The sequence below is a fragment of the Bos taurus genome, chromosome 19, assembly GCF_002263795.3.
Source record: "Bos taurus isolate L1 Dominette 01449 registration number 42190680 breed Hereford chromosome 19, ARS-UCD2.0, whole genome shotgun sequence".
Classification (NCBI taxonomy): domain Eukaryota; kingdom Metazoa; phylum Chordata; class Mammalia; order Artiodactyla; family Bovidae; genus Bos; species Bos taurus.
This window is the reverse complement of record NC_037346.1, coordinates 62,987,886-63,009,486: the sequence shown is the minus strand read 5'-3', so window position 1 is coordinate 63,009,486 and position 21,601 is coordinate 62,987,886. Positions and strand designations below refer to the sequence as shown.

At 60.8% G+C, this 21,601-nt stretch overlaps 1 protein-coding gene across 4 annotated transcripts in view; it reads right to left on the bottom strand.

The window, feature by feature from the left end:
• The window catches only part of CACNG5 (calcium voltage-gated channel auxiliary subunit gamma 5), a 29,229-nt gene extending 7,628 nt beyond the window's left edge, over window positions 1-21,601 (bottom strand). Inside the window, exons 1-3 of one of the 4 annotated variants that reach the window (XM_005221363.5) lie at window positions 21,497-21,601; window positions 17,959-18,102; window positions 587-853 (exon numbers count right to left, since the gene is read on the bottom strand). In XM_005221363.5, coding sequence (XP_005221420.2) covers window positions 587-853; window positions 17,959-18,037 — 346 coding nt within the window. In that variant the 5' untranslated portion in view covers window positions 18,038-18,102; window positions 21,497-21,601. Of the gene's footprint in view, window positions 1-586; window positions 1,857-17,958; window positions 18,103-21,496 lie in introns of those variants that run through there. The other 3 variants (XM_010816658.4, XM_015459027.3, NM_001205962.2) reach the window with 3 other exon arrangements.

The window sequence follows — 21,601 nt, the reverse complement described above, 5'->3', positions numbered from 1 at the left end:
TGTCATCCCTGCTGAGCACGAGTGGGTGCCCCCCAGCAGAGCCCTGCCATGAGGCTGGGAGGACCGAGTGTGCCCTGTGCCCACGGGCGCCTGGGTTACAGAGCCTCTAGGAAAGGCTGCGTGGACCCGCTGTGGTGTTTCTAGGCAGCCTTGAACAAAAGATGCTCTTGTGAAGCCTGGCTCCTGGTCATGATGAAGGGATAAGAGCAGAGTGCTTGGAGGAGCAGCTCTGGGTGGGGGCAGAGAACCCAGCAAGCGGGCAGGCGGCCCACACAGGCCGGATGGAAACCTGCTCCCTCTCGCCGAGTTGGAGAGACTGCACCTGGGTTTTGTCCCCGCCATTCCGTGGACAGACAGAGAATGTGCTAGGAGTTCCCCGGGGCCATGTGCATTCTCAGGTGGGAAGACCCGGGTCTCGGAGGGGAGAGGACCTGCCTGATGGACACTGATGGGCAGGGCTGGCCGCCAAGGGGAGCACGTCCGCGGGAATGCCTCCTTCCTGCAGGGACGCTGCTTCCCGGGGGGTTTGGGGTCGGGGAGCTGCTCCTCTCTGGGGCAATGCTGGCTGCGGTCAGGGCACACTTACCTGCCAGGAAGCAGACCCGCCACAGGCCCGAGTGCAGCGACATCCTGGTCTCGGTGCTCTGGTTCTGGGCCAGGACCACGCCCTCCTCCAGGTACAGCCAGTAGTCCGTGCTGACGGCGATGCCCAGCAGGCCCAGGCTGCACACGGCGAAGACGCTGCTCAGCAGGGTCAGGGCCTTCCTCCCACAGGCGCCCATCCTCCCGGTCAGCCCAGCGGGCGTGGGCTCTGGGGGCAGGAGAGCGAGACAGCGGCGAGAGCAGGCACGGCCTGGGAGGGAAGCAGAGCCCCCGCGGGGCAGAGGGTGAACCAGGGCCGGCAGGCCACCCGGACAGAGGGGCCGCCTTCTCTCCCAGGGGGAATGCAGGGCCTGCCTGCCTGACCTCTGTGAGGGGCCCATGTCCTTTCGAGCCCCTGGCTGATGCTGCCGCTCACCCATCCGTCCGTTCAAGCAGCCCAGTGTGCCCGAAACGAGAGGCGGGGATGAGCAGGACCCGCCCACGCCCTTGACAGGTGTCCACCTAGAAGACAGTGCTTCCAACCCCAAAGCAAGGAGCCTGCAGCTTGGCGAGTTCTGCCCCAGGGGTGGGGCGGGGTGGGGAGGAGGCCTGAACTCTGCTGGGAGGGTCGCAGTCGGAAGCAACATCAGGTGTGGGGGCTCCCTTCCTCTGCGGGGTCTGGGCTTGCTGTAGGAGGGGAAGGGAAGAGGAGGAAACGGGCGCCCTTCACCAGAAAGAGGGGCAGGAGCCCCACTCCATCAGCTGACCTGGGGTTGGGGCAAGGGGGGGCTGACCGGTACAATGGGCCCGTGCGGACACCTGGAGGCAAAGGGGCGTAGCCCCGGGCAGGTCAGCACAGGCCTTAATCCCAGCCAGAGCCGCCTGCACCGGCTGCCAAAACACACTCCAGGCCACTCTCCATGCAGCGGGTGGGAGGTGGAGGGGCCGGCCGGCCCGTGAGGCGCCCCCTGTGCGTGGGCCCCGTGCTGACTGCCCAGAAGCAAAGCAATCAGTCTCTGTCGACTGCAAGCTGGAGAAACACAAGAAGACAGCGGAACAGCCAGGACAGGAGGGTGGGCCGTGTTCCGCCCAGCGGAGCCTCGGGTCCGAGGCGGAGGTGTGGGGTGCAGATAGGGCCCCTTGGGGAACGGCTACCTGGACCAGCTGGATGTCCCCACGTGGGTTATGGTCCTGAGAACTCTGACAGCCGTTTACGAACTATTTTCACTTACATTTGAGGCTCACAAAATCCCATTATCTGCCACAGGGACCGGAATTAGAACCCCGAGGATGGTGAGTGCAGTAAGCGAAGGAGAGAGCAACAGGTGGGAATACCATGAGCTGCAGAGAACCTTGAAGGAGCCGTGGGAGCCCTGGCGCCATGCTCAGCCGGGTCCTGAGCAGCCGTGGGCTGCGGGGAGATTAGGCTTCCTGAGGCCTGGCCCCCTCCCAGGACAGGGAGGAAAGGACAGCAACACAAGCTGAAGTATGCTGAATGTTCATCACTGCTCGGTGGTCTGCCAAGCACTTAATTTTAATCTTCACAACCAGATGACCACCCCCATTCTATAGGTGAGCGACCTCTGCCGGTGGTTCAGTGGTAAAGAATCTGTCTGCAAGGCAGGGTCCCTGGTCAGGAAGATTCCCTGGAGGAGGAAATGGCAACCCACCCCAGTACTCTTGTCTGGAGAATCCCACGGACAGAGGAGCCTGGCGGGCTACAGTCCACGGGGTCGCAAAGAGTCGGCCACGACTGAGCACACACACGTGCCTCACCAGGAAAGATGCTCATGTTGTAAAACTGCAGGAAAAAGCTGGATGTGAAAGCATGTGTTTAATGTGAACTCAACTGTAAAAGTCATAGACTGGGAAGAAAAAAACCAAAATGTTGATAGTGGATGTTTCCAGGTAATAGGTTGTGTATATTTGATTTCCTCTCTACTTTTCTAAAAGAACATGTATTATTTCTACATCCAGAGAAGAAAGCTAAATAAAGGCCAGACTCATCAATTCTCCAGTCACTGCCCACGTAAAGAAAAGGCAAGGGCCCTTGAACTCCCGGGCGAGAGAAGCTGAGATGCAGTGTCATCCTTTGGAGCGTGGAGCCTAGAAAGCACAGCAGCTTTGAGTTTTTTAAGATGATTACCCAGCTGCCATTACCTGGAAGTATTAGCTTAATTATCAGGAATTAATAGTTGCTAATTATCATTCATGACTAGCGATTAGGGAGAAATGTCTTGTGGAGATGAAATCACTAATGGCACATTTTCCTGCCCAGGCCGATAATAAAACGACGTGGGATGAAGTGCTTAGGCGCTGGGAGACAGGTGAGCCTTGGTTAGAGGACAGCTGGGGAGGATGGACGGGTTTAATTGAGAGAAGGAGGAGGAACTTGGAAGACCAGGCCAGTGTAGACGCCTGATCTCCGCAGCCAACAGCCCAGAGAGAAAGCCCAGGACTTTTGCCTGATGAAGGTCTGGGGACCTCGGTTCTCAGCGGGGCTTTAAGCCACCGGCAGCAGCTGCTCCTGTTCGCTGGTCCAGGACTCGGCACCAGCCTGGCCAGCTCCCACAGGACACACCGGTGGCCAGAGGGCTCCTGTGACCTGGTTTCCACGGTGCTGACCCCCTCATTCTACGGGGGTTAAAGAAGGACCACAAATTCTCTGAGCCTCCACTGGGAGCTGGGGCTCCTCGCAGCTCCTCTCCAGAGCCTGGCAGGCCCGGGATGCTGCACCGGCAGGCATGCTGTGTGCCTCCTGGGTCCAAGGCGGTGCAGGTGCCCCGTGGCCGGGAATCTTCCCGGAACAGGGATCAAGCCAGGGCTCCACGTTCCCAGCGCTGGCAGCAGCCACAAACCAGAGGCACACCCTCCCCTCCGTCCCAAGTCACCCCCGGCCGCCTGGCACGTCAGGGGCCTCGGGAGCAGGCGGCACGCAGCAGCCCGCCCTTGGGACAGCCCCCACGACAGGCCCCAGCAACGCCTCCCACCCAAAGAGAAGCAGGCACTTATCAGTCCCGCACGACAGGCCCCAGCAACGCCTCCCACCCAAAGAGAAGCAGGCGCTTATCTCGCAGCACTTGTGCAAACCGAAGCCCCTTAGAAAAGGCGGGGGGGCGCCTACCTCCTCCTTTGGATCCTCCTTACAGAGTGGGCAGGGGGCTGCAGCCTGCGGGACTCAGCGCACTAGTTCTTAATTGTCAGCAGTTAGAAGCCCGCCCCGGGGGCCTCCACCCCCTCACTCAGCTAGCAGGTGCGGTAAAAGCCAGCGAGAAATGAAAGACAGTTTTGCTCCCTGTGTCTTAACACGTGTGGACAGGGGAAACGTGCCTCCTTGATCTGGTTTTGGTGACACTGGCCGTCCATCTGACCCAGGCTGAGGAAGGCTGCAGAGAGCGCTGACCCGGGGTCTCCGCTCTCGGCCCCCGCGCTGACGGACGCTCTGCCGCCTGGGCTCCCACAGGCCGAGGTCTACCGGACCAGGACTCTGTGCCAGGCACTGTTCACAGTGGTTCACACTCCATTCACAGCAACCCTCGCAGCAGGCACTGTTATTATTAATATGAGGATGTTTAACGCTGCTCACTTCTTCACAAGCTCATGAGGATTCTGGGAGCCACACAGGTCAGCAGGTGCAAACAGGGACTCAGCCTGGTGGGCGCTCATCCCAGCCACGGCCACCGTCCTCACGTGAGAGCTGAGGGGGTGTGGGTTGGCCCTCTGCTCGTGTTCACCCAGCCAGCAAGTGGGGAAGCCGGGGTGCGAGCCTGCAGTCTGGCCCGTCCTCCGTGCTGTCTCGGCTGGTTCTCAGAGCTGCAGAGGGAGGTGGAGGTTCCCGGAGCACCGAGCTCACCACCGGACACTCGGTCCCGACAGAAGCAGACTCCTGACTGTCAGTGGAAGTGTGGCCCGTTTTCCCTCAACGTCATCAGCCTCTTGCCTAAGATAAGAGGGCTGAGGATTTCAGGCCTTCTCTCCCTGGCCTTTGCCTCACTCAGGTGGACGGACGAACCCGGTATTTTCCTGTGGGATGGTGGTCTTGGAGGAGGAGGGGGAGAAGGAGGAGGGAGGGGAGGAGGAGGGAGAGGGGAGGAGTCAGCTGAGAGTCCCACTGGACATGCCAGTCAGTCCTGGTCACACTCAGCCCCTCCCTGCTTAGAACCGGCGTTCACAGAGATACTGCTTTTTCTGCCGAGTCTCCCTTCTGGAAGGAGGATGGAAGGAGAGGGGTATGGAGCGTGGGAAGGAAAGCAGCCTGGCTTTGGAGAAACTGCCTGGACGGCACCTCGCGGCCAGCTCGGGACCCTGAGCAGGCTCGCTGCTCACAGAGCAGCCCCGCCGCTCACAGAGCAGCCCTGCAGAGGGGACCTCGCGGGGCAGCCACGTGGCCCGGCCGGGTTGGGGCGCCGCGACGCGCTCCCGTAACACCTCCCCCCAGCGCGGCCTCCCTGCCTCCCACACCTTCTGCCACGACTGACTCGGGTGCTGACGGTCCAAGCGTCCCCCCCCTCCTCCCCCTGCGCCCCTGCCCTCCTCCCACGCGCCTGTCCGGGCCCCCTTCAGTCCCAGGCGCGGGTCGCTGCGGGTCCAGGAGGAACCCCGGGGGCCCAGCCCTCCAGCCCCGCCCCCCGCGTTAGTGCGGATGGAAGAGCCGGCCCCTCGAGGGCAGCGTCGTGAGAGCCGGGCAAGGAGAGAGAAGCATGTGCTTCTCTGAGGGGCCTGTCTCAGCGCGAGGCTTCCTGCCTCCCCTCCACCCGGTAACTTGAGGTGAGACTGCTGGGGAGGCCCCCGCGGCCTGGACCCTAGCACCCGTCCCGGGAGGGGGGCCCTGAGGCGGCCCATGGTCCGCAGAGGTTCCGGCATGGACCCCCACACGTCTGGGCTCCAGCAGACGCCTCACGACTCTCAAGACAGGGGGTCAGGGTGCTGACTGCGTTTTTAAAGAGACAAGATTTCCAGACTGGACGATGGAACCGAGGGCCTGTGGAGAGGATCAGTGCCAAGAAGGAGGGGTCTCACCATCCCCTGGGCCCCCCAAGAGAGGCTGGTGACAAGGTGGGGATGATGTTCTGTGTGTTCCCCGCCAGGACCCCACCTCACAGGCCCAGGGCCACGGGGCGCAGAAGAGCCTGGGAAAGGAGCTGACCCTCAGCCCGGCAGCCTCGTCCCATCACCCTGGGTGTTGGTACTGCCCCCACCTGGTCCAGAGCCCCCTCCGTGATGCCAGAAGGAGGCTTCTCCCCAGCGGGGCTGCGAGGGCTCCAGGACGCAGGAGGTCACGGGCTCTCGGCAAACGCGCATCATCTTTTCTTGACCAGGAAGGACACAGGACTGGCCACATAGGCACTGACCCAAGCCCGGAGCCCTGGGGGCGGGAGGTCATGGGCATCGCACTGGAAAACTGGACAAGGCAGAGATGAGGGTGGGCTTTGCAGGGCCAGAAGCACAGAGCCCTCTGGAGAGGCAGGTGCCTGCCCTCCAAGAGGTCAGGGCAGGCAGGAACCTGCGTGTGTCCCCAGGGCCCCTCAGGACCCCAGAGGACACGGGGGTGCCAGAGGACACTTCATGCCAGCGGGCCTCTCCCTGCTGCTCATCAGCGCCACCTGGGAATTCAAAACAAATCCCAGTAATGCCAGTTCACTTCCAAGACCAACGAGTGCCAACCCTCTGTAGGGGTGAGGAAGTGGGAGGGGGTGAGGCATCCGTATTTTCCAAGAATCCTGGGTGATTCTAATGTGTAACCAAGGTTGACAGCCACTCGCTGACTCAGGGACCCTCTGGCCCTGGAGATGCACAGAATCCACACTCACGGTTGGACCTCCTTCACTTTGGACCCACACCGAGCCATCCAGTACGGCAGCCGCACGTGGCTCCCGAGCCCGTGAAATGTGTATGCCTGATCCAAGCAGAGATGAGCTGTTCGTACAAATACACACTGCAAAGTCCTAAGACTTTGCGTGAGAAAGAAGGTAAAGCACCCCACTAATGACTTATAAAAACATGGGTTATACGGCGAAATGGTATACTGGCCTAAAAATATATGAATTTTACCTATGTCTTTATACTTTTTAGCGTGGCTTTAGAGAATTTTAAATTACATTCTGTGGTGCACATAATATTTCTATTGGACAGTGCTAATCTACAGACTACTTAATTCAAAATGTATTCACTATAATTCTTCTAACTTTGTTACATCTGTTTTTTGATAATAATTTTCCTTAAACTTCTCTTCATGATTCCAAGTATATAACATTCTTGAAATGACAAAAATAAAGAAATGGAGAATAGATTAGTGGGTGTTGGGCCTGGAGTGGAGAGGTCAGTTTGGTCATAAGAGAGCAACAGGCAGCAACCTTGTGGTGCAGAATGTCCTGGACTGACTGCCTTCCTGTCGGTGCCCTGGCTGTTCGATCCCTGCGTGGCGTGGTGCCCCTGTCCCCGCGTGGCGTGGCGCCTCTGGAGTTGGGCTCAGCAGTCAAGAAGCCACCTGCAATGCAGTAGGTGATGCAGGAGACGAGGGTTCGATCCCTGGGCTGGAAGATCCCCTGCAGGAGGAAATGGCACCCCACCCCAGTATTCTTGCCTGGGAAACCCCATGGACAGCGAAGCCTGACAGGCTACAGTCTACGGGGTCACAAAGAGTTGGACGTGACCGAATGACTGAACTCGGTTCACACCATTGGGGGAACTGGGCACAGGGCATGTGGGCTGTCTCTGTAAGAAATCCCATGATTTCTCACAACTGCAAATGAATTTCAACTTACCCAAAGAGGAAACTTTAATTAGAAAAGCACAATCTCACATCTGAACTGGTGTTTCTCATGCTCTGCTGGTGAGGGGGTGCGCGGTTTACCCTTTTGGAAAGCAACTTAGCAAACACCACTGAGTGTTAAGCATTTCATTTCTCTCCATCCCAGCAAGGCTACTTCTGGGAATTGCCACTAAGGAAACGGATAAAAATGTAAGGACAAAAACACACAGAGGTGTCTGTGATAGCAAAGTGCTAAAACCGCCTAGACGCTTTTCCGGAAGGGAAGGGTTATATGAGCTATGGTTTATCAACTCAATCTACCGTCACATAGTTGTTACGGGAAATGTCAAATGAAAAACAGAAAAGGGGGATACAGAACGCCAGTAGTTTGCTACTTTGTAAAAAAGAAAAAATCTGTTACGTGACTTCGTGAATACAAAAATAGTCGTCACGGTTGCTTTGTCTGCAGGATGATGGACGGGTCTTTCTTTCTACTTCACTGTTCCTGTTCGCTGGTTCTGTGGAATAAAAGGCATCGTGTTTTTCGTTTTTGTATTAGTGGTCTTCCGGGTGCTGAGGGACAATCCCCACCAGGTGGGGGGGCGGTGGCTGACCTGCCCCCTGCCGGCTGACCATGGTGATGCCCGCTGCGCCCTAAGAAGTGGACACACCTGGACAGATGACCAGTTATGGGCAGATTTAGGCCCCCATTCCTGCCCAGAGCCACACTGCCCATTAAGAGGGTAGAAAGAAGAATCTGAAACTTCATAGCTTCTGTGAAAGCTTTCTCAGCTTCATCCAGTAAAGACACGAAACAGTGACCATAATATAATATAAATGGTGATCATAATATACTGCCTGTGAAAGTGTTAATTGCTCAGTCGTGTCCGACTCTTTGCGACCCCATGGACTGTAGCCTGCCAGGCTCCTCTGTCCATGGGATTCTCCAGACAAGAACACTGGAGTGGGCTGCCATTCGTCCAGGGGATCTTCCTGACCCAGGGATTGGACTCATGTCTCCCGTGCTGCAGGGAGATTCTTTACGGTCTGAGCCACCGGGGAAGACCGTATCTGGGTCCAATGTCCGCAGTCCCCCGGGAGTAGGTTTACATGTTCAAGACTCTGAGTGTGAGTTCCTTGAAGACTTCTTTTTCTGAATCAACTGTATATTTAAAAGTCTTCCTAAGTGCTGGTCACTGGATGTGTTAGCTGAGCTCACTGTTGACAAAAAGGGGAGTCTCTAATTTTGTGCCTGCTTTTCACCCCCCTCTCTCCTGGGAGGGGCGTTGGGGGCTTCCAAAGAGCTCTAACTGCTGCTCAGCATTATGGAGTCAGGGGGAGGAAGGAAGACTCTTTCAACTTTTCTGAATTTCCCAGTGTGCTGTAACAAGCACAAATTATTTTTCCAGTTGGGATGTGTGTATGTGTATGTGTGTGTATAAACTTTCACTTAAAAATTAACAAAAGATGACCTATATATAGAGAAAAAACATTTTAAACTGGAGCTGCTTTCTGACAAAGAGTGGCTGGCAGTGACCCCCCCACAACCCTCTTGTCCCGCCCCCAGGCGGCGGTCCCTGCTCCTTCCTGGGGCATGATCAGCCTGCCCCAGGCTTCTGCAATGTTCTATTTTTGTTTTCATTATTTAACTGTGCCCCATATACACGGCTAAGTGGAGTGTTCGGTTCCATAGCTTAATGGACAGCTGACCTCTGTGTGCAGACGCTCAAGTCATATGGAGCTCTGCAGGCCATCAGCTGCGGGCGGGGGGTGGGGGCGGATGCCAGGGGCACCTTCCTGAGGTCAACTTTAGTCCAAGGCTGAACACCAGGGAGGGGGTTGTGGCTGCCGGGGTAGACCCAGGGCAGGGTGAAGCTGGCGGCACATGCCAGGGGGGGTCAGGGCTGGGGCAGCGTGCAGACCGCCAACACCTTGCTCTCGGGGCTGAGTGGCTTGTGGGGCTGGGGGCCGGCCACCCATCACCTTGCTCTCTGCCTCTCCTAGCTGACGCGGGACTTGGAACTCAGCTCCCGGCCCAGCTGGCGGGGGGCTGTCCTGAGAACTGCCCTTTGGAGGACGAAGGGGCTGCAGTTCCTCTCCCTCATCGCCTTTCTTAATCATGTAATTGCTAGACCTTCCAGTGATCTGAATCAAGTCCCACGACGGTTACACGCGCGGGAGCCTGGGAACCGCGGGGGAGTCATCAGGCAGGCAGGGAAAGGCGCAGGGCGCAGGCCTGTGTGCTGACTGCCTGATCGGCGGCGGCGACGCCCTCCCGTCCCCCGCACTGAAGGGGTCTCACCATCGTGTAGGTTTGGGACCTCACAGGCTCTCTCCGTTGAGCCCAGGAAGACGCTGTTCTGGAAGGTGTGATCCACTCTGTGGTGAGCAAACAGGCTGCTGCCAGACGGCCCTGCCCAGGGAGGCGGGCAAGACCTGACCGTGCGTCCTCTGGGGTGCAGTCCTCCGTGTCCACCCTTCTCCCCATGAGGCAGGACTCTTTTCCAGGCAGACGCCAGCACAGAGCCCCCCAATGTGATTCCCAGAACTCCGTCGGGGGCACCGTGATGGATCCAGGTTGGGTGGGCCCCCCCGGGGGCAGGCATGGCGGAGGCAGGGGCCTACGGCTGCTTCCCGCTGTCCCCTCCCCGGGCTGACTTCATCCCCCTGAGCCCTGCCCGCCCAGTGCATCAGCCCCGGGGGCCCTCAGACGCCGAGCGGTCCTCAGCCTTCCCACAGCGGCACGTTTGTCAGCAGGGAGGCGCGAGGCTCAGTCCGGGGAGCGGGGGGCCGAGATCAATACCGGGAGTGGCGTCTCTGTGCTGTATGCACCTCCCTGCGTCCGCAGAGTCGGCAGGAGATGCGGCTGCGGTTCGATACTAACTGATCATGATGCTGGGTGAACCCAGGGGGCTCCCTTAATGGCCAGCCGTCGCCTGCTGCCCTTGGGTTGAAACGGGTCCTCAGCAAAGGCCCACGTGCCCCTGCATCTGACACGCATGTCCTGGCTCCTCTCCACCGAGCACGGGGCCTGCTCAATGGGGTCTGAACGCAGGTCACCAGCTGGCTGCGCAGATGAGGGAAGAGGATCGGAAAAACACAAACAGGGACCCCCCAGACCCATTGCTCCTGCAGACACAAAGGTGCCAACCTTGGGCTCAAATGAGCTGAAATCCAAGTGGTGCAAACGGCATCATCAGCCAGTAACACTTTAGTCTGAATTTGCGGAGCTGGTCCGAGGGGACAGTCACAGTGCCTGTGGAGCACAGGGGGTCCATGCAGAGGGCCCAGCCACACCTGGCCCGGCCTTGAGCTGCCTGTGAAGACAAGCTCTGGGCTTGGCTCTCCAGTGCCCACCGGGCTTGGCAGCAGCTGTTTTGCCAATGCTGTGCCACCTAGACTCTCCGCTGACCCCCCAGGCCTTCCACCTTCTCAGCTGGGTCTGAGTTGACCCTCTCGGTACAGATGCTACAATAATGAAATATAGCAGGGTGGGTGGGGCCACAACAGCTCCTGGCACATGGCAGCCGCTCTCCACCCAAGCTTCTGGAAGTTTCCGAGGGGGGTTGGGGGGGCACGGGGGTGCCTCGAGGTCTGGAGCAACGTCCATGGGAAGCCTTCAGGGCGGTGACTGAGGGTGTAGGAGGCAGAGCGGGGTTCCCTGTGCCTGAGATGGTGCCCCCGCTGGGGCTCAGAGGTGGGTGCCGGGCCAGCCCCCAGCCTCAGTGGACCGAGTCCAGGGCCACTAGCTGGGGGCCCTCTTCTTTATGTCCTTGGGGGCAGTGAATGCCCCAGAGCAAAGGAAGCAGGTGTGGAAGGATCTTTCCCCTGCAGGTTCACAGCCTGGCTTGGTCCCAAAAGCCGAGCGTTCTTCACTCACATCTGTTCAGGGTTCAGACCCCAGCTCCATCGCAGCTGCGTGACCCCGGGCTCGCTGCTTCACCTCTCTGGACCTTAGCTTCCCTGTGCATTTCGGCTGAAGCTGCACGTTCCAGGCGCTTCTCGACACGATGGTCTGACTCGGTCCCACAAGGACTCCGGGCGGCCCTGATGTTCGGCTCGGAGGGGACGCGTGACAGAGCTGAGGTGGCGCAGACCGAGGTGGGGGTGGCCTCTGCGCCCGGCTCTGAGACCACGCGACCACCCAGACCGCAGTCGTGTCCTGGGGGCCAGGCTGCCGGGGTGGGTCTAGGAGAAGGCCAAGATCACAGCCACAGGCACTGGCCTCCCCGCGGCACTGCGGCAAAGAGCCCGCCTGCGAGGAGGGGGACTAGAATGCGACCCCTGGGTCAGGAAGACCCCCTGGAGAGGAAATGGCAGCCCGCTCCAGCGCTCGTGCTGGGAAATCCCCTGACAGAGGAGGCTGGCAGGTTACAGTCCGCGGGGTCCCAGAGTCGGGCACGACTGAGCACGCACACACACACAGGCACTGCAAGGCCTGGTCCAGGGTGGAGGGGGAGTTCAGTGTGGGTGGGGAGCAGGGTTAGGTTGTCCTGATGCAGAAGCGTAAAAAAAAAAGACGTTTCCACACACAAAGCAATTCTGCCCGCCTTCTCCAGGAGACATCTCCTCCAGTAAAGAGGTGGGGGCTGCGTGACCACTTCCCACCCAGCCATCTCGAGGTCCGTCACAGACATGCCCTGGGCCCCGGAAGGAGGCAGCTGGTGCTGGCACTGGTGCTGGACGTGGCATCCACCAGCCCCGCAGACCGGCCAGGCTCCTTCTGCAGAGTGAGTGAGGCTGGCCCGGGCGCCTAGGGCCTCTGGGACAAAGAGGTGAGCGAGGTTCGCGCCTCAGGGAGCAGCCACCTATTTTGAGACCAAGCAAGACTCACACCAGATGTCACCTGCTTCCCAGCGGTGAGCAGGGGTGTCTGCCTGCCTCCATCACCCCTGGGGAGGTGCACCTTCGGCAGCCAGCACTCTGCCCACGCCTGCCGGCACCACTCAGCGGGCTCTCGTTTGGAGGACAAGCCGTGCTGAGCAGTGGGTGTGGGTGCTAAGTCAGGACCCAGGAATGCAGGCAGGCTCCAGGGAGCCTGGCTTCCCGTGAGCAGGGGGGGAGGTGGGCAGTCAGGAGTGCAGGGTCTGGCTCTGTGACCATGTAGCTGGAGGCCCTGGACAAATCGCCTCACGGTCTGAGCCCCTGTGTGGCCATGAAATACAGGTACCATCATTCAAAGGGTTTTGGGGAAAATAAACTTTTACGGAAACGCAGGGAAATTGGACCCCTCGCACGTTGTTGGTGGGAGTGGGGCACGGTGCAGCCGCTGTGGAAAGCTGTGTGGTGATGCCTCAGTAAGTTAAACATCGTGTCCTGTGCTGTGCGACCCCAGGATAGTAGCCCGCCAGGCTCCTCCATCCACAGGATTCTCTGGGTAGAAATACTAGAGCCGATTGCCAGGGCCTTCTCAGGGGATCTTCCCGACCCAGGGGTCAATCCTGAGTCTCTTACGTCTCCTGCATGGGCAGGCGGGTTCTTTACCACGGAGCCACTTGGGAAGCTTGGAATCCCCAGAAGACCCAGCAATTCCACCTCGAGGGACACGCCTCAGAGAACGTTCACAGCAGCACTCACACCATGTCTGGAGCTCTGTGTGCTGCGAGTCGGCGTCTACACCACCGTCATCTGCCTCTTAATTTTATCAGTGCACCACCCGATGGGGAAACAACTTGCCCCTTCGTGTTAGAATTAAGGAACCTGAGGCTCAAAGAAGGAAGATGACGAGGTCGCACCGCGGTCAGGCTCCCACCCCCACGGCCCACTCTGGGGACGAGGTGGTGAGGAGCCTGGGGATTCAGCCCTGAGCAGCCCTGAGCAGCCGAGCCCGCCGTCTGCTCTGCAAAATGGGCTCACCACGAGGTGCAGCCCCGTCGGCGTCAGTTCTGATTATGTGTGTTACCATCACGGGGGCTGCCTGCTCTTAACAGGAGAAGTACCCAGGGACCTGCGCTCCCGAGGGGCCTGGCCCATCCTCTCAGGACCCAAGTGGGGGTGCCCCTCCAGAGCCCAGCTCTCTCCCCAGGCCCAGATCTGCCCCCCTGCCCAGCTGGCCCCGGTGAGCTGCAGACACGAGCACGCAGGGACGGCTGCTGCGGCTTTGCTGGAAGCCCTGCCAGGAGCGGCTCCACCTCTGGCCCTGCTCAGGCTAGGCCAGCTGCCAGGTCCTGTCTGGGTGAGAGCTGCCCCACGCCCTCTGCCCTGAGCTGGTGGCCTCGGGCCTGCAGGGCGTCCCTTCCAAGAAGGGCTCACGGAAGCCAGGCTCCAGGGCGGGAGGGCCTGCCGCCCCTCCCTGAGGGCTGGGAACCCAGGCGTGGGCTCTGGGGACGCGGGGACCCCTCCCCATCTGGGTGACGATGCCCAGCGGTGGCGGCTTCCCTGAGCCACACGAGGGCTGCTCCCACAGCTCAGAGGCTGCTTCTGGATAACGAACCCTGGCTCTCACTTCCCAGATGTCCCTCCGGAAACAGGAGCTACTTCGACAGCGAGAAATTAAAACAACAAACAACGGGGGGTGTGAAGACCGCAGTGGCCCGCCTTCCAAAACGTAGCTCTTGAACCACGTGTCCCCCCCAAGCCTCCTCCCCCGCTGCTCACTGCCGCTCCTGCCCAGGTGCTGACACCAGGGGCCTGGCACCCCCTTGAGCGCCGCGGGGACCAGGGTTCCGCCCTTGCTGGGCCACCTGTCAGCCTTGTGGTTTCAGGGGAGCTACTTCACACCTCTGGGCCTCCGTGTCCTCATCTGTGAAATGGGGATGATAAAGCCCACTGCCCACAGCTGCTGGAAGCGTGCCAGTCTCTCAGTCGTGTTCAACTCTTTGTGACCCTGTGGACTGTAGCCCGCCAGGCTCCTCTGTCCTCTGTCTCTCCAGGCAAGAATACTGAGTGGGTTGCCACTCCCTTCTCCAGGGCATCTTCCCGACGCAGGGATCAAACCCAAGTCTCCTGCATTGCAGGCGGATTCTTTACCGTCTGAGCCACCAGGGAAGCCTCCAAGACTGCCGGGGGTACTTAACTAATAGTTTAACCAGCAGCAGGTCTGAACCAGACCCACAGAGGTGGTGCCACTGTCCTTTAGAAATATCCAGCCTCAGCCGCCCCCAGGCGACTGACACGTGGGCCCCTGCCCACGGCCCTGGGGTGGGCCCCACAGTCTCGTGCAGCTGACACGCTCTTTTTAAGGTCAAGCCAGCTGCTTGGGGCGCCCGGGGCCCATGGTCTGCAGTGACACGCTCGCAGGCCCTGAGGGTGGAGGCTGTGACAGCCACAGCCTACCTCCTCCGCAGTCCCCCATCTGGGTCCTGGTGAAACCAGACATCCTGAACCCCAGGACAGGCCGTGGTTCCCCTACTCCACTGCTGCTTCTGCCTGAGCTGCTCCGAGCAGGAGGAGTTCCCAGGCTTTGCCCCGAGAAATCTGGGTTCAGATCTCCATCTGCTGCTCATTAACTGGGTGACCATGAGCGAAGGCACAGCCTCTCCAACCCCCAGGCCTCTCAGCTGTCAAATGTGTTTGCAAACAAAAAAATTAAAAAAAAAAAAAAAAACCCACTCACCCCCCCAAACCCTGCCAGCAAGGCTGTTATTATCACATCATTTTACCAACGAGGAAATCTGAGAGAACAGGTCATTTGGTCAAGGTTTCTGAGCAGTGAGCGCTGGAGGCCAAGTGTAAACTCCTAAAGGCCACACGCACACCTGCCTCCCCTGTGCATGCTCAGTCACTTCAGTCATGTCTGACTCTTTGTGACCTCATGGACTGCAGCCCGCCAGGCTCCTCTGTCCATGGGACGCTCCAGGCAGGAATACTGGAGTGGATTGCCATTTCCTTCTCCAGGGGATCTTCCCAACCCAGGGAACTCATGTCTCCTGGATTGCAGGTGGATTCTTTACCACTGAGCTTCCTGGGAGGCCCACTACCTACCCCCCCATCATTTTCACATTTTAAGGATGCCCGCTGCAGACTGCTGGCTAAGCCCGTCTGGAGTGGGGTGGGGGGTGGAGAGAACCTGGGTGCCCCCAGGCTCAGGGGGAGGCGCACCCTCTCCTGGCCTCCGCTCTCTCCTCCCTCCACAACTCCTTCTGCTCAGACCTGAGCTCCAGACCCAGGGGCCCTCAGGGCTCCACGAGGCGGGGGCTGGGATCTCCCCTGAAGCACCGCAGGGGTCCTGGAACATGTGGGGAAACGGAACCCTCCCTCCTGCCCCAGCTTTAGGGAGGAGGGGGGCCTGGAGAGGAATGGGAACCTGCCTGGGCCCACAGTGAGAGGCCAGGGCTCAGCTCTGGGCTCCAGTGCCACCCCCAGGCCAGGGCGCTCCTGCTGTGGCCCCCGCCCCACCCCGAGGACTCGAGGGCTGCTCCCCACGGCCCTCCTGCCTCAGGCAGCCGGGCAGGCACAGAAAGTGCCATCCACCCACTGGGCATCTTCTTCCAGTGAATAAAGATTGCAGTAGTGATAGGGCTTCCCTGGTGGTCCAGCGGCCAAGAGTCTGCCTGGCAATGCCGGGGATGGGGGTATGGTTCCTGGTCAGGGAGCCAAGAGCCCACGTCACAGAGCCACCAAGCCTTCACGCCCCGACTAGAGAGTCTGTCCGCCAGCCTGACACGGTGATGGTCCCTCGTGCCAGAGCTTAGACCAGGTGCAGGTAGAGAGATGGATGATAGATGTAGATAGATGAGACATAAATGATAGATTAATAGATGGTAGGTGACAGATGACAGATGACTGAGCGGTGATAGGTGATACATAGACAGCAGATAGACGACGGATAGATGACAGATAGATGAGACATAGATGACAGATAGATGTATAGATAGATGATCGATCGATTGATAGATATAGATCGATAGATGCCAGATGATAGGTTTAGACAGACAGACGATAGATGACAGGCAGATTAAAGAATCCAGCAAGGAGATCTGGGGCCTGCCTTCCCGGCAAGGTCATCCCTGGAAACCACAGGCAGTGGGGACCCTGGAGCCCCAGGACGCAGCCCTCCGCATGGGGCACACTCCTCCTGAGAGGGCCTCACACCCTCGACAGCCCTGAGCACGATGGTCCAGAGACGTCCCCCGCAGGGTCTCCCATCCGGCATTCCAGCCCCGGGGGAGACACCCCCGCACGCGGTGGGGGCGGGGGTGAGGGGTGAGCGCGGTGCTCCCAGGGAGGTCCTCTGCGTCCTGTGCGGACCGGTGAGTCTTAACTCTCGGGTAAGTTTTAAACCCACTTTTCCAGGCATTAATAGGAACGTATTTCTGCCGTGAGTCACTTGCAAAGTGGTTAACTGAGATTCTCTAACACAGAGTCTTGGGGACCGTGGAGCTTCCAGCCCGTTTGCTGCAAGGAGGAGCCCAGAGCCTGGCCTGGGGGTCTGTGATGCAGAAAGGGGGCCCCCTCTCCAGCTCTCGGGAAGGGGGAGAGAGGGAGGCTTGATTTCCCTCGACCTCTGGAGACCTTGCTCTGACTTCTCCAGATGGCAGGGCTGCCGCCCAGCAAACAGATGCTCGAATCTGGACCAGGAGCCTGTGGCGGGGCAAGACCGGAGGGTGCAGCCTGCCCCTCCTGCCCCCCCAACCCCGTCTTCCTAGGGGCGCAGGGGACGAAGGACGACACCCCCACCCGCAGAGCCCAGGCCCCGGGGGCTCCGGGCCGGCCCGAGGCTGAGCTGGGGCTTGGACCCATTTCTGTGCGGCTGCCAAGGCCACGTTTCAGTCTGAGACAGCAGAGTGTGGACGCTTGAGTGCACGTCCTAGGGGTTCTCCGCACCCGCTTCACCTTCTGGGCTTTGGAAGGAGGCGAGGAGACATCGCTCACCTGAGGGCAGAGGCCGGGCTGGCGTCCACTCAGGCGGGGGGCGGGGGGGGCCGAACTCTCAGAGACCGAGCCTGGGGCCCTCGGGGGAGCCTGCCTCACTGCTCCCGTCCCACGCCCCCTCCTCCTGCTCCTGGACTCCTCCTTCCCGCCTCGCCCAGGGCCTGTCACCAGGGGCCTCCTCTGAGCCCCTCTGAGAAATGGCACCCCCCTACCCCAACCAGCACCCCCACCCCGCCCACCCTCCTCTCCAGCCCCCTACCCCAACCAGCACCTCAACCCCGCCCGCCCTCCTCTCCAGCCCCCAACCTCGACAGCACCCCCCACCCCGCCCGCCCTCCTCTCCAGCCCCCAACCTCGACAGCACCCCCCCACCCTGCCCGCCCGCCTCTCCAGCCTCCCGCCTCGACCGCACCCCCACCCCGCCTGCCCTCCTCTCCAGCCCCCCTCCCACCTCACCAGCACCCCCCACCCTGCCCGCCCGCCTCTCCAGCACGCGGCCTGCTGGATTGTTCTTTCTTTAGCACATATGGCGTGTCTCCCTCTAAAGAAAGCTTGCTTCTAAGGGAACGGGATAAAAGTCTTTTCTTCATAGTCAGGGCCCAGTGGGGTTGCCAGTGGGCAACGCTGGCCTCCAGGGGACCTCGGGCCTGCCTCCGGGGGGACACGTTTGGGTGTCACAAAGCAGGAGGGGTGTATCCCCACTGGGAGAGGCCAGGGCTGCTTCTGAACACCCGCTGAGCACGGGACCCCTCCCCCAAAGGATAATCTGCCCCAGAGGCCAGCAGTGCCTCCCCTGTGTGCCCACTACTCACAGGAGCAGCCTGTACACAGTAGGTGCTCAATGACGGACAGAGAACGAAGAGCTCCTGTGGTCACTATCACCGCCACCATTATTCCTTAAGAACAGCCATGCTTGAGAACCGGCTTCCAGGGGGCGCCAGTGGAAAAGAACCGGCCTGTCAAGGTAGGAGACGAGAGAGGAGGGTTCCATCCCTGGGTCAGGAAGATCCCCTGGAGGAGGAGGAAGCGGCAACCCACTCCAGTATCTTGCCTGGGAAACCCCATGGACGGAGGAGCCTGGTGGGCTACTGTCCATGGGACCGCAGAGTCTGACACGACTGGATAAATTCAGCACGCACACACGGTTGAGAACAATCTTTAAGGATGGCTGTGCTTTGGGGCTTCATGGCAACAGGTCATCCCGAGGACACACGACCTCTGAGCCCCGGACTGAGCCCTGCCCTCAGCAGCACCCGGACGAGCGGCAGATGGTCACCGTTGCGCCATCGGCAGGCAAGCCCGGTCCACGGCTCGGGCCCCAGGAGCCCAAGTGATATCGGCCTGCCCCTCCTGCAGCGGGCCTGCTGGGGGCCCCCCTCAACAGGGACGGTCAGTTCTCACCCCCACGTCCCCCCAACACTGGCCCTCGTGTTGGAAGACCCAGGACCGCGTGCCTGGCTGGGCCAGGGGCCACCTCCACGAGCTGTAAGGTGACCCCAGCCAACCCTGCAGCCCCCAGACTCAGGGGTCTGCATGAATCACGATGCTCCTGCTGTTTCCCAGGGAAGGCCGCCGGGGGCTGTGGGGACGCATGGAGCGTCCCGCTCACCCTCGCCAGCACAGCCCAGCATCTGCTGACCTGACAAATAACGCGGCAGTTTAAACGGCCAGCGCGACGAGCCGGCTCCGTCAGAGCTAAGATCACCTCCTACACCCGGAGCCCGTCACACCCCACGCGGCTGCGCAGTCGTGGGGTGGGGAGGGGCAGGGCACTGGCCCCGCCTCCGCCCCCCCACCACGGGACTGGAAGCTTCTATCTGCTCGTTCCTCGTTCAGCAGACCGCCTGCCCCACATTCCCGCTGAGAATTCTCACTGAGGGTCACAAATTTCCCTGCCTGACATCCCCCGCACCGACTCCCCAAACCCTTCCTTCTCCTGGGAGCTCACAGCCGGGCCTTTCTCCGCGGAACTCAGAGGCTGGCCAGCACAGCACGTCTCTTTCCTCCCCTCTCCATCTCCCCTCAGGTCCTGAAAGCCTTTAAACAAGTCACCTATGCCTAAGTTTAGTAGCTGACTTAACTGGGTACAAAGCCACACATAGGCAAAGGAATGAGTCTCTAATGGTGCAATATTAGGCAGCAGACAGCTAGGCTGAGGGGAGCAGGATGCTGTCTGGTGGGTTTTCCTGGTGTCCCTGAGGTCACAAGTAGCTGGTCCTGATTCTGCCAGGGAGGAAGGCTGACCCCAAACCCAGGATAGACCGAGGAGCCGGTGTGTGCTCACTGACCACCCAGAAATGAGCCAGGAGGCTGTGCGGGGCAGGCCAGGGCAGCTGGCTGGAAGCCTGAGCAGAAGGGTCAGCTCCCCCAAGGTGGGGCTGGGTAAAAACTGGGTTCCTATGTCCCACCTGCTTCCTGGGAACCTGAGCCCAATCTGTGAGCGTCTCTGATACAGTAACTCACACCCTTGCCCCCAGCTCTGAGGACGGCACGAGGGGTCCCCACCTCTCGAGTCCAGGATCCAAGAGTCAGGTGGGGCCTGGAGGAAGCAGAGTCGACCGGCCTTGGTCATCCCCAATGAGCCAACACGACACCTGTGTCCTTGCTTCACGTCACACCCCGGCCCCATTCCAGATGAGGGAGCTGAGGCTGGAGCCCGTGTTTCCCACCATGACCTATGGCCTGCCTCCTCAGGTCAAGTGTGAACTGTTGAGGCAACCTCCCCCTGCACTCCCCTCCCCAACTGCAAGCCACGGAACCCCACCTCGCTGGCCGAGAATGGCCAAGGTCTCAAAGCCGGCTCCCAGCTGGGGCGGTGAGGAGTGCAGCCCACCAGATGCCCAAGGCCACAAAGCGACACGGTGCACAGGGCGCCCGGCTCCACCCCACCCCCACGTGAGAGGGAGCCTGAAGTCTGGGGTGGGGCTGTCTTGGTGGCTGCTATAATTTTTGCCCTGTTTCTAAGCACCCTGGGGACCTGGCCCTGGGACACGTCCCCAGCTGCCTCCAGCTGCCAGATCCGTGGAGAAGTGAGGCTGAGCTCGCGTGTCTCAGGCAGGCGGGGGGCTCCGGGAGGGAGGGCTGGCTGTGGGTCAGCAAAGCGCGCAGCCAACCGCGACGCCTGTGGTCCTGGGATGTCCTGGGGCCAGGACACCAGGTCTGAGCCAAAGACCCCTGTGCCCACCCCGGTGCAATCTGGGCTGTTAATGCATCAAACCCTGGGCACATGGGGCTGCGGGAGTGGGCCTGAGTGGGCACCGGCGGCAGTGGGAGCCCTGCTCTCCCCGGGACAGCATGGGGCAAGGGCTGGCATGGGGACAGCTGCGGTGTGGCTTCTGTCAAACTAAGCCAGGCCCCCATGTGGGGCCCCTCTGCTGGGTCCTGCCCTTGTCCAATAAGTGGTGGATCCCTGCCCCTTCCCGATCGAGTCTCAACCATAAAAAGGGACACTGATGTGACCAGCCCCGGGGAGGGGAGCAGGTGAGAGCCAGTGGCCCCAGCACTGCAAGCAGGCACCCGGGTCAGCACTGCGGGGCTCAGAATGTGAACCCCCAGGCCCCCTTCCCACTCCCTGCTCTCTCCCCTGGCCCAGCCAGGTCCCAGGGGATTCTCTCTTCAATCCTAGGAAGAAGCTATCTGACTTCATTAAAAATTTTTTAGCACACTGAATCTTCACCAGCTGCCAAATTAGGGTGAGGGCAGAAAGACAGGCTAAGTCTTTGGAACGGGGAGGGGCTTGGACGGTCGGGGAGACTTGTCGCTGTGTTTCTGGGGGCTGCCATCTCTCACTGCACTGCCCGCACGGCCCCCGGCCCCGCACCCGCGTCTCGCCGCGCGTCCATCTCTGCTCCGCGGCCTCTGGCCCGACACGTCCTCCTGTCCCGCTGGACGGAGCATCCTCGCCACCCCCACCGTCCCCGAGGCCCCGCCGGGGCGTCCGGAGCAGGCGGACTCGCGGTGGGACCACCTGGCCGGCGCGGACCTACAGCCCAGCTCGACAGGTGGTGGGGGGCTTCCCCCCGCACCACCCGATAATCGCTGCTCGCGGCGCTATTCAAGTTTGTCGTGGGCGTGCGCGCTCGGCTTCGGAGCGGGCAGTCCCGCCGCGCCCGCACAGGGGGGGCGTCGTCACCTCCCCCGCCACCCGCGAGACACACACACACACGCACACACGCTCCCCGCTCCGCGCCCCTTCCTTCAGCGCGCGGGGCTGAGGCGCGCACTCGGCGACAGTCCGGCCCCCGCCCGGCCCCGCGGTAATGGGGGGTGCCCCGCGGCGGCCCAGGCTCGGGGGGCTCGGCCTCTGGGGGCCCGCGAGGGGACAGCCGGCCCCCGGTCCCCGGCTCCTACCTCGCTGGAGCGGCAGCGGCCCGGCCCTGGTCGCGGGGCCCTGGCCGGCTGCGCGCGGGGCTCTGGGAGCCCGCCCCGTCCGTCAGTCCGTCCTCAGGAACGGCG